Raw genomic sequence first — 12,640 nt, forward strand, 5'->3', positions numbered from 1 at the left:
ACTTAAATTCAATCGAGCACGTATGGCATCAATTGAAGTTGAATCTCAAATATTACGAACGTAGAGCAAAGAACACGAATGTGCTTTGGGAACAAGTTGATAAAATATGAATTGATTTCGATAAATATCTTTTCGGAAGTCATGTAGATAACATTTCGAAAAGAACTCAAGAGATTATTAATAGAAAAGGAGGTTCAACTAAATATTAATAAATAAATTCATTCCATTCAAATTTTCGTTTTTCCAAATTTTCAAATTGCGCATCTCATACTTCATTCAATACTTATCCAATAGGGCTTAAACTCTTTCGGATTTTTCAAGACATGTAGAAGATTTACTATGTGGGAACGGAGGCAGTTTGTGCCATTGTAACAGGATGTGCGCTACAAAAACCAAGAAAAATGGATTCCTTGCAGCAGTTTTTTGACCTACTGTAGGTCCCGGAGATCGCTGGCCTCAATTAAGCTCTGATCTTTATGCAACTCCGCATATACATTTTCGTACCCCGTATCATCCTTGATGCCAAATTTGGTAAGATTTCAATCAGCGCATCAGGTTCTATTGGCCATTGAATTTGCCTAGTCTACCGCTTAGAGAAATGAAATTGGGTGACCAAGATTTCAGAATTGGTCCAGCAGTTGCGGATAAGAAATTTATAGGAGTAGATGCAATAAGCTTTATTAAAGTCTGTAACAGTGATTAAACTTTATTAAATGAATAAAACTGCATTGGCTATGCACGATGAACTCTACGAGACCTTCTGTGTTCTCTAGTAATAGGTGTTTCCAAACTAGAGCGACCAGCTAAATCGGTCATTACATCCATTATCGGCGCCGTGGGATCAATCATTCCAGGGTGTTAAGGATACATAAGATTATAGCCACTTTATTTTAGTAAAAGGAATCAAATATGATCCTGAATAATATGTTGACATAACTTGGAATCATTTATAACATTATTCCCAACACAGATCAATAAAAGACTTTGATTAGATTTTTATATTAAGCTTTATTCATATTAACTTCACACAGTCAAATATATGACGTGGTTGTAATATAGTTTATTGATGATATGAGCATGTTGAATAAGGAATGACAATTACTTACTGGATCATCATTAAGTCATGTAAACCTTTATCCTAACTGAGATATTATTATTAGCCGTAATATCCAATCACGGAACTAGAGGATTTTATATTCATCCGTACCGTCTCCTTAAATAGTCCTACATCCAGAGTGATCTGAAACCATCCCAATAGCATAATTGACAGTACAAGCTAGGAACAGGCTAAACTAATGATTAGAAATAGTAATCATCTATTCTGTCAAATTGATCATAAATCTGTCCTAATTCTTTAACCGTATCATGTCTATAAATACTCTCACTTTTTACATGTAGAATTATTTATCATATTCAATCTTAGTTATCTTAACTTAATAAAGAGATACCAAGTTCTAACAGTATTTCTTTATCTTTGTTGTTATACTACTTTTACCTAAAACCCCCTTTCCTAAACACAGGGATCACTGCTGCCGAGGGAGTAGGAGGCATGCAGTCCTCGTCATCTGTATTATTCTCGCTTGAAGAAGCATCGGAATGATAGTTGTGCTCGAACTGAAATGTCTCATGTCGATCTTCTTGGCTATCATGGATTTCAGTATGATTTGTTTCTACCATTCTAAAAACTCAAACCTAATCTCTACGTGATCTACGCTTGTATTTACGTTTGTCAAATTTGGACTCGTCAATTTGAATATGATCATAGAGTTCGTTGTCACCGAGTTTGTAATCACCAAAATACCTGATAAGATCATTGTGCATAAGCATCTGCCAGTCAACAGCAAGCTGACTAGCAGTAGGACCACTAATGCGAACTGTGTTGATGATAGTAGCAATTGATGCCTTACAAAAATACTCCGAAAGAACTATGCACACCTTACTGATGTCCGACTTATTAAAAAATATAGACTCCTTCGTAATGGATTTTTGTCGATCATTATGAAGCCCAATTGATGAAGGAGTGCGACAACGATAGTAGAACTGAAATTTGCTACGTCTGTACCTAGGGACCATCTCATTCGTGCATCCATTAAAGTTGCAAATGCGCTTTCCCCCGTAGAACGCACCAATGGATTCCCTTAGGTGACTGCAATTCCATCAGTAAACATGCTCTACTTTCCTTTTATATCATTTACGTCCATGTAGTTTTTTCTGACACAATGATTCTTGCTTCGCTCACTCTGACACCATCTGAAGGAGTACGAGACCCATCAGGAGCAGACAATTGGCCAGAAGTACGGCCATCACGACGTGATAAGGATACAACAGAGCTTGAGACGGACATAGGCGAAAATAAGTAAAATACAGAGAAAATACAAAAATGCAAAGTGATGTATCCATCATTCATAACTCGATATGAAAACAGTATTAATAAGCTACATGATAAGATGCTGCGTAATTGCACGGTTAAACTATATTAAATCCAGGAACTAAATCACAGTCAGCCGCAGTCAATCATATACGAATATTCTATGACAAATATAACAATAGAAGAACACGTAACCCTTATCTATTTGTCATCAGCTATATCATACTCATTAATTATTAATCCATGACATGAAATATTATCTGTGTATGAAAAGTATAAATAGAGTACAATTTTCTTATTAAATAAAACAATCTCTTTATCGAGTCTCGTCCTCTCTTGTTCCTTTTTATTCGTGGATAAATCACAAAGGAATATTTATATTCTTCCTACAAAAACTTACGCAACATAGGTATCCAATCACATTGATGATTATCTACTCCGAGTCAGAGTTCAGGGTCAACAAATAAAAAACGCAGAATAGCACAAAAGGAAAGAAAAAAAATTACTCTAAAAAGTCCACTGACCCTGACTTATCTAAGCGGTAGACTAGGCAAATTCAATGGCCAATAGAACCTGATGCGTTGATTGAAATCTTACCAAATTTGGCATCAAGGATGATACGGGGTACGAAAATGTATATGCGGAGTTGCATAAAGATCAGAGCTTAATTGAGGCCAGCGATCTCCGGAACCTATCTTTTGCCCTTGCCCCTTTTACTAAAATAAAGTGACTATAATCTTATGTATTCTTAACAATCGATCTATCACATGTAAAGAGTTTGTGTCCGGGTTTTGCAACGCACTGTAATCTATCTGATCATCACTTCCAAAAGTTTTTTACCAACCTCCGCGCTTTAACTGTCCGTTCCTTTGATAAACCTGATTATGATTTAACTCCTCCCCTTACCAAACTACATTATTGGGGATCTAGCGACAACATCACCGTTGAGCAACTGACTCGCAAACTATGCTTCCTTTTAGCTATTACTGGTTTCCTTTGCCACTCTGACCTTCACCGAATCAACCTGGGAAAAACTTCCGTTACTACTAACGACTCTCAACTCAAATTACTCATTGACTGTCCTAAAGAAAAAAGACAAGGCTCACCTATTGAACGCGTGGTTATTATCAATCACCACCCAGATCCTATACTTTGTCCTGTTAAAGCTTTCCAATCTTATCTTACTCGCGTTGCCAATACTCCTTGCTTCGGGCCTCACCCAACTCGTCCTTCTCGAACAATCAACTTTCTCATAAGAAAACTTAATGACTTCTCTGTTTCTGTATCAGTTCAAACCGTTAGTCGGCATGTCCGCAGTCTTTTATCTTTAATTGCTGTTGCTGATGACTCTGGCGTTCGCCGACCTCCACTTCGAGCTCGTGCTGTCGGTTCCACTAATGCTGCTCTTCTTGGTGCCAATGTAGACGACATCTTGGTTCATGGGTCTTGGGCTTCTTCTTGCGTCTTTGATAATTTCTATCGCTTGTTTCGTCAGACTGTCACTAACTTTACTAGTATGGCTCTTTCATGTAATTCTCTTGCTGTCCTTCCCTCCCTCCCTTTTATTATTATTTTATTTTATATCTTATTTCCGAAATTGCGAATTTTTCTATTGATAATTGTATACATACACAATATTTTTATTTTATATTTTATATTTTATATTTTATATTTTATATTTTATATTTTATAATTACATTTCGATAAATAAAGAAAAATTGGTAACACAGTCAGAGTCTCCTCCTACTCCCAATAATGTAAGAGAGTGTTTCATTTCACTCACACAAGTAACTCATAATCGATGAGCCTCTTGAACCTCTTTATTGAGTAAGGACGAGAGAGAGCCCATTCAATGCAAACTACGCCTTGGAATATAATGATGTGTTTTAGGGTCCGAGGTAGTAAGGTATAAGTTGTGTGGACTATTTATTGTACATATCACTTCGTGCTATATATGATATACAGTCAAATTATTAGTTTTGTTGTAGAACAGTAACTGATTGTAGTTGACATTAATAAATGTAAGTCTTAATACAAGATCATAATTAAAATAAAATAAAATATAAGTTTATTTAAATAAGATCATACAATCAATTCCAATTAAACATGTTCTTTTAGAATATGTATTGTATTCATGAGAGTTCTTTGATAAGAAGAAGTATCAACTAAAATAACCAAATCCAATCCAATGTCAGGAATATTGCTAATCTTTCACATAATTGAAATAACGCGTAAAATAACGTTATTCAATTCAGTGAGGAATTCCCAGAATAAAAGATAATCTATGACAGACATACAAAAGAACAAATGAAAAGTTTTCATAATCATAATTATAGATAATACTTGCTAAAGTACCTGAATATTAGAAGAACGATCACAATAGAAGATATCAAGCCACTCACTCAATAAGATATAAATACCTGCCTTCAATTAGAATAATTTTTACTTTAACTTAAACTGAAATAAAGATCAGTCTCAAAAAGTACCCAAACTGTTTCTTGATCTTTGTTTTTACCTTTTCTTTTACTTTTTAAACCATTATACAACAAGTTTAAGAATCTTTTGAGTGATCTCATACGACATTAAGGAAATTACTAAGGTAAACACGACAAATGTAAAAGGTGAGGCTGCAAAAATGGCCCCTTCAAATAACAAAAGTATCACAATTACAACTGTTGGAGCAACTTGTGAAATGAATTTTATTGGCTCGATATTGGGTGAACCCAAACTTTTTTCCAGAAAAGCTTCTTCCAATAAGAAGAGAGACACGATGGTGAATCTCTGAGAATGCTGTCGTAAATGCCAAAGATGGCATACCTAATTAGCATTTCTTAGAGCTCACTACAGGTATAATGGTTACCTTAGATAAACACAGTATGACATGACGATGTGTCGTAATGGATAAGGTAGTTATTCACAAGGTGTCTGAAATTCAAGTTCTGATTAAAGACCGTAATTATAGAGTCGCGCATTCCTGTATCCATATTCACCATTCTTAATTCAGTTGAGCTATTATGGTCTAAATTCAAAGCTAATGTAAAGAAAGATTGTTTCTCTGTAGACAGTAATCTTAGCAAAAGAATGTTTCAATCAGTTCATCTGGTGACAGTTAAGGATTGTTGCAAATGGATTAAGCATGGAATTTCATTTTTTGATGAATGTATAAATCGTAAATGTATTTTTTAAATAATGCGCAAATAAAAAGTAACAAAAGGATATATCATGTATTTAATAAAAGTCCTATTAGGCGTGTGATACAAATAGATCTGTCCGCTTGAACCAAATCAATATGAAGAAAAGTAATCAGAAGCCAAAAAAAAGCCTTTTGGGATCAAGGGCAAAAAGGTATGCATTTAAGAAAAGCATGAGGGTATGGTGTTCAATGGCGACATAGAAATTTTGCAACCATTAAATATGCATTGAGAAATAAAAATAGAAAATAGCTCTAATGCATAGATTTATTGTAAAAATCGATAATAGTGTTTTTACTGTATAAGTAGATTGAGAATAGATAACAAAGGGTTACTCAAATGATATTGTGAAGAAACTTTTTACCAAAGCCTTTTCGATTGATATCCGCGTCTCTCAAGACAGCCCATCATCATTGACATTTGATTACTTATATAAAGTTTTTTACCAAGTTTAAAGAGTGTCCTTAAAAGAATTACTGCTTAAATGTACTTAAAGCTAAAGATAATATTAACAGTAAAAATTTTCTTGACTACCTTAGCAGAATTGATAGTCTTGTTCTATATCATATCATTCAAATTTTAGTATATTTCAATCACCTTTTGGATATGTCTATCTTTTACTTTGTATATATTGATTTGCTTTATTAATTAGTGACAGAATATATTAAAACTTCAAGGATATAAAAGAGTAAGTTTTTGAATTTTGTAAACCAATAGACCTATCGACATATTTCTATCTAGTTGATGACATATTAACAACCATTAGCCTGAACCCAAGTACATTTTATATTATATATCATACTACATCTGGCTTAAAAAAGTCTTACGTACATATCAAATTCACATGTAGCTTTATGGATACACTATAGTCTCCTTAGAGACCATATTATCTCCAATTAGCAGGTTACCTCTGTATCCAATTTGTTATTTTGATTCATGGAGATAGTTTGTCCGGTTTTTTCGTTCAGGAAAAGCAGAAAAGTATTCATCTCCTCTATAAATGGACAAACGTCTGATTTATATTGTAGTTTGCTTATTTCAACGTCAGGTCTGTGCAGCATAAAAGATGAGCTCCCAAAACTAGTGTCAGAGAGATTTGAACATTATAATTATCTCCAAATGTATCACTTCATTCAATAAATTTAATTTGAACGCAGTCAATAAGGGTCTGCATACATCTTTGGACAGGGTACAAATTATTTTTTGTTCCTTTAATTTTCAACTGGAAATGATGCCTCGCCCCTTATATGCATAAACTCCTTTGAAATTAAAATCTTAAAATCGGCCTTCAATCAGCTAATATTACTAGCTTCATAAAAAAAGCGAACCATAAAGTTCTCATAAAAAGTCATATCAAGATGAAGAAAGCATTTTTTAGTATGATTGTCTTTTAAAAATCACATTTATCCACCATCAAACACAATGAAATCGTTTGGTTGAGGAGAATAAGTACAATGAACAACGAGACCAACGTCAGAAACATCTTCTTATTAAGTTGTTCTTGAAAGAGTTGAAAATGCAAATGAATTGGGAGCTTTTGCGATTAAGAATTTAAAAGCTTAACTGGCTTAGGTCATTGTTATGTTCAGGTTGACATGAAGGACACCTTTTATTAAATTATTAAAGCAAATATCAGCTTACGGTAGAGAGGATATCAGACTTTTTAAATAGTTGTCGTATAAACAACAATTGACAGTAACGTTAAAATTTAAATTGGGGCTCTTTGTTAATAGTCAAAATACATATAAAAAAATCAGAAACTGTGTGAATTGTCCTTGGTTTTCAATCCCTGATACATTAATTCATTCAGGGAAAACTTCGGTGCTTTAAAAAAGTGCTATTAAGAAGCGTTCATCCCTTTTCAAACACGCTTTTCCTTTTCTCTTCTTTCTATTTTGTCTCATTCAAAAAAATGAAATTTGTGTTTCTTGCTTTAGTACTACCATGCTTGACAGTCGCTAATTTACTTTGGCCAAAACCGCAGTTTATGGAAACGGGTTTATTTGAATTAAATCTTGATGTAAATTAATACGACCTTCCATTTTTTTTTAGATGAACTAAATTATATTTTTGATACAACAGGATGAATTCCACATTACTGGATCAGATTCGGATATATTGGTCGAGGCAATTGATCGTTACACTCGGTTGATAATGCATGATAAATGGATTCCTGTACAAATTGAGCCTTACACTGCTAGCAAAAATCTCCATATCAAGCTGAGACGTTTGCAAATCAATGTAGAAGATATAAATAAGGAGCTTGAATACGGTGTTGACGAATCTTATGAGCTGGAGATACCAGACAATGAAACCACTGCAACAATAAACTCCAACACAATATGGGGCGCTATTCGTGGTTTAGAAACATTCTCACAGCTTATTCAGTATCGTCCAAGGCTGAATAAACACGGGGAGCAAGATATAAAAAACTATCATGAAAATGATGATGACAATGATGATGATGAGGAAGAAGATGATATTGGCTTTTCCAGATCATTCATAGCCAATGTGCCGATCAACATAAGAGATTATCCGAAATTTTCTCACAGAGGTCTTATGCTGGATACTTCAAGAAATTATTTTCCAGTAAAAGACATACTTAGGACAATTGACGCTATGGCATATAACAAAATGAATGTAAGTGCATGTTTCACTCTTTCTCTTCTGCTTATCTTCATTTCATCTAGGTGTTTCACTGGCACATAACTGATTCGCACAGTTTCCCGATCAAACTTGAAAATGCTCCTGAACTTGCGCATGAGGGTGCATACAAGTTACACCAAAAACGGTTGATTTACAGAAAAAAAGACGTAGAACGGGTCATAGATTATGCTTATAGACTTGGTATTCGTGTTATTCCTGAAATCGATATGGTAAATTATATAATAAGCATCATTGATTTCTCTAATCATCTTACTGGGAACAAATAGCCTGCACATACAGGCTCTTGGGCATTATCTCATAAAGATATCGTGTAAGTTTTGTTCGTCTGCATACTCCTTGGGGTTTTAATTTATTATTTTACTCCTTTATTTGGGTGAGTAGTACATGTTCTGGTAAACATTATCTAGATCCATCCAATGATTGGAGCCAAAGGTTTGCAGCTGAACCAGGCACAGGTCAATTAAACCCAGTTCTCCCCAAAACTTATGACATTGTCAATAAAGTCATTACAGAAATTGGCTCCCTATTCAAAGATAACTGGTATCATGGTGGCGGCGATGAACCAATCTACAAATGCTGGGAACAAGATGAGAGTGTATTAAAATATATGAAAGAGAATAATATGACCGGGGTTGACCTTTTAGATCATTTCTTGGATAAAGAATTAAACACCATTCAAAAAATAGCTGGTAAAGTGCCAATACTTTGGGAAGGTATATAAAGTATATTTATTTAGTTACATTATAAAAAAAAAAAAAAAAAAAAAAAAAAAAAAAAAAAAAAAAAAAAAAAAAAAAAAAAAAAACTGATATTGTCTTTATAGATCCTGTTACTAATAACAATTTACCGATTTCTAAAGAGGTTGTATTACAAGTATGGATAAACCCTGTTAGAGAGGCAGTCAAGAAAGGATATAAAGTCATCGCATCCAATTACAACTTTTGGTACCTTGATTGTGGTCACGGTGGTTGGAGGTAAATGTTCTTTTATTGTTGATATTTTATGTACAAATAATTATTATAGTGGAAATGATACGAGCTATGATGAGCAAACACCGCCAAAAGTTCCCAAATCATTAATGAAGGAACTAAAAAAGCATAGCGTTGAAGATAATTATCGTACACAAAATTGGGGCGGCTCAGGTGGAGATTGGTGCAGGTAAAGTATGAATTTAAGAAAAGCTTTTAATCTTATAACTTTCTAGTCCTTTTAAGTCATGGCAAAGGATTTACAGTTATGATCCAACATTCAACTTAACCAAAGCAGAGTCAAAAAACGTATTGGGTGGCGAAGTTGCTTTGTGGACAGAACAAACAGATGAAACTGCTTTAGATGTCCGCTTATGGTAATTTTATCAATTGAAAAAATGAAGGAAATTAATCTACTTTTTAGGCCGAGAGCAGCAGCAGCAGCAGAAGTTTTATGGTCTGGAAGATACGATGAGAATGGAGACAAGAGAGATATAGGAGATGCAATGCCTAGAATGTTTGATTGGAGATATAGATTATTAAAAAGAGGCATTCGAGCAGAAGCATTACAGCCATTATGGTGGTAGGATTACCTTTTTCTTTTAATTTTTTCAAAATTAACAATAATCATATAGTGGACAAAATCTCCATATGTGTGACTCTCAATATCCATTCTAATACAGAAATAAATGACTTTTTTGTATCGTTTAGAAATAAAACAGTATCTGATATTCTTCCCTTTGCATTTTGTTTTTATGCAGAGTTTTTTTTTTTTTATTTTTATTTTTTTTTTTTTACTTCGCCGCCACAGTTCTCCCTTTGTGACTGTTTAGTGGAGATATTAAGCATTAAGAAAAAACAAAAACTTTTTTGCTTAATTCTTCAACTGTAGCATTATGCATCGTCACAGACCTGGCAGCTTACATCAGTCCAACAAACCCTTTAAAAGCCGCCATGCAAGTAAAGGCGCTTTAAAAGAAGTCTCAAAGGGTAAAGTGAACCGAACTTCTGTCAAACAAGGAGGAGGTTTAAAGACACTTTCCAAAACCGATCGCCGACATGCTGCCAAAGTGTTGCAACAAAAAAAGCGAGAGGAGATGACTCGTACGAGTCGTATCTTTGAGGGACGTCAGGGTGCTCCCAAGATCGTCCCTGTATTACCTTTATGTCCAGATAGTGAGGTTTATGGTGCGATTGACGCTCTTTACAGGTCGCTGGGCCAAGAGTGTCCCAAGAACGCATTTGAAGAACCTACCGTATTGAACGTGGAACGATTTAAGCAAAAGATTCAGCTTGTGCCATTGAAACGCAATTTCTTGGATGTGCTTGATGCCTTTAAGGTAGCAGACTTTGGTATCTTGCTGATGTCGTCTGATGTGGAAGTAGATAAGTTTGGTATCAATTGTCTTTTAGGCATCCTAAATCAAGGCCTTGTGAATGTAGTTCCTGTGGTTCAAAACATTGAGAGAATACCACAAAAGCTTCGTGCCAGCACAAAGAAATCATTGACTGCCTTTGTTCAACAATTTTTCCCAAAGGAAGAACATTTGTTTACACTGGATAATGATACAGATGCCTTGAACACATTGCGTTTCATTACCTCACAGCGTCCCAAGCCGATGTCATGGCGTGATCATCATCCTTATATGTTGGCTGATGAAGTAGCTTATGAGCCTCTCACACCTGAGCGAGGTACTCTCAAAGTGACAGGGTATGCTCGCGGCAACCCATTTAACGCCAATCGGCTTGTTCACCTTCAAAACTTTGGTGATTTTCAAATTCAACAGATCACGGGTGCTCCTTTGAATGGTCTCTATCAGGGAGATATGGAAGTCGATGCTGAATTATTAGATACCCCAAAACCCGAAGAGCAAGATGATTTAGTTGCTGAAAATGAACCTGATTTTATGGAAAACGAGCAAACATGGCCTACGGAGGAAGAAATGGCCGAGGCTGATGAAAGAGTACGCCGTATGCGTGGTATGGACACAGATGAAAACTCGAAGCGTGTGCCCAAGGGAACATCTTCCTATCAAGCCGCTTGGATCTTGGATGATGACGATCAAAATTACAGTGAAGGCGAGTTTGATGAAGACAACGACGCAATGATGACAGAAGAAGCTGACGATGAGGATACTGTTCAGCCTGCATCTTTTCCTGTGGATGATGAAGAATATGAACAAATTGAGATGGATGGCAAAAAACAAGACGAGGACGAGTTTGATGCTGAAGAAGAAGCTAGACAATATGAGGAATACCTCAAACAAAGACAAAATGAATACCAATCACATAACGATTTCCCTGATGAAATCGATACACCTATGCACATTCCCGCTAGAGAACGCTTTGCTCGTTATCGTGGTCTTCAATCCTTCAGAACATCACCTTGGGATCCCTTTGAAAACTTGCCTGTTGACTATGCCAGGATCTTTCGATTTGAAAACTATGGGCGCACCAAGTCTCGTGTATTGAATCAAGCTATTGTTGGTAATGTCAAGCCAGGTCAACGAATTACTATTTGGATTAGTAATGTTCCCATTCAAGCTTTCCGTAAATACCCACTTTATTTTCTTGAAAAAGACGGACTGACTTACCCCTATGTTTAGAGGCTTACGATAGAACAAGACCTTATATTGTGTTTGGTCTTTTACAGTATGAACACAAGATGTCACTTCTCAATATACAACTGCAAAGAGATAATGCATATGAAGAACCAGTTAAATCCAAAGTAAGAAGCAAGAAGCAAAAAACCCGATTATTTACTAATTTATAAATGTAGGATCCGATGATTATGCACATGGGGTTCAGGAGATATAACGTCAAACCAATCTATTCCCAAAATACAAACAAAGGCTCTAATAATGTCCATAAATTCGAAAGATTTATTCAATTAGGTCGATCTTACGTTGCCACAGTGTATGGACCGATTGCATTTGGAAAAACACCAGTGACATTTTATAAGGAAACTGAAAATCCAAATGGTAAAATAATAAGCAGTGTGAAAAAGAGAATTAAGAAATTAACCAGCGATTGATATAGAACCCATCTTGGTGTCTACAGGTACATTCATGAACGTTGATGTCAAACGTATTATTGCCAAACGTATTATTTTAAGTGGACATCCATACAAGATTCATAAACGATCAGCAGTGGTTCGTTTCATGTTTTTCAATGTGGAGGATATCTATTGGTTTAAGCCCATTCAATTAACAACAAAATACGGTCGAGTGGGTCACATAAAAGAATCGCTGGGTACACACGGTTATATGAAATGTATATTTGATGGAACCTTAACACAACAAGATACTGTGATGATGTGTCTTTATAAACGTATATTTCCTAAATGGAATACAGAGCTCTACAAAGGAGGATTATCACCTTCATCTGTTCATAATTAAAAAAAAAGTTTTTTTTAGATTTAATACACTATTCGCATGCATTTACAG

At 35.1% G+C, this 12,640-nt stretch overlaps 4 protein-coding genes across 4 annotated transcripts; 3 read left to right on the plus strand and 1 right to left on the minus strand.

Moving 5' to 3' along the window:
• Positions 1-1,692: 1,692 nt before the first annotated feature.
• RO3G_12088 (uncharacterized protein) lies at positions 1,693-2,344 on the minus strand (the record flags this gene model as incomplete). The annotated part of the gene is made up of 3 exons (XM_067666672.1): positions 1,693-1,874; positions 1,941-2,062; positions 2,196-2,344. The coding sequence occupies 3 exons, from the start codon at positions 2,342-2,344 to the stop codon at positions 1,693-1,695; spliced, it is 453 nt and encodes a 150-aa protein (XP_067522773.1).
• Positions 2,345-2,982: 638 nt separating this feature from the next.
• RO3G_12089 (uncharacterized protein) lies at positions 2,983-4,345 on the plus strand (the record flags this gene model as incomplete). Its single annotated transcript, XM_067666673.1, has 4 exons — positions 2,983-3,002; positions 3,146-3,897; positions 4,259-4,269; positions 4,334-4,345. 4 exons carry the CDS (start codon positions 2,983-2,985, stop codon positions 4,343-4,345), a joined length of 795 nt encoding a protein of 264 aa, XP_067522774.1.
• Positions 4,346-7,471: 3,126 nt separating this feature from the next.
• RO3G_12090 (uncharacterized protein) lies at positions 7,472-9,781 on the plus strand (the record flags this gene model as incomplete). Its single annotated transcript, XM_067666674.1, has 9 exons — positions 7,472-7,579; positions 7,642-8,148; positions 8,250-8,435; positions 8,493-8,536; positions 8,608-8,939; positions 9,050-9,200; positions 9,250-9,384; positions 9,431-9,571; positions 9,619-9,781. 9 exons carry the CDS (start codon positions 7,472-7,474, stop codon positions 9,779-9,781), a joined length of 1,767 nt encoding a protein of 588 aa, XP_067522775.1.
• A 309-nt stretch (positions 9,782-10,090) lies between these two features.
• Positions 10,091-12,592, plus strand: RO3G_12091 (uncharacterized protein; the record flags this gene model as incomplete). The annotated part of the gene is made up of 4 exons (XM_067666675.1): positions 10,091-11,744; positions 11,801-11,922; positions 11,974-12,175; positions 12,234-12,592. 4 exons carry the CDS (start codon positions 10,091-10,093, stop codon positions 12,590-12,592), a joined length of 2,337 nt encoding a protein of 778 aa, XP_067522776.1.
• Positions 12,593-12,640: the final 48 nt, after the last annotated feature.

The sequence above is a fragment of the Rhizopus delemar genome, genomic scaffold, assembly GCF_000149305.1.
Source record: "Rhizopus delemar RA 99-880 supercont3.10 genomic scaffold, whole genome shotgun sequence".
Classification (NCBI taxonomy): Eukaryota; Fungi; Mucoromycota; class Mucoromycetes; order Mucorales; family Rhizopodaceae; genus Rhizopus; species Rhizopus delemar.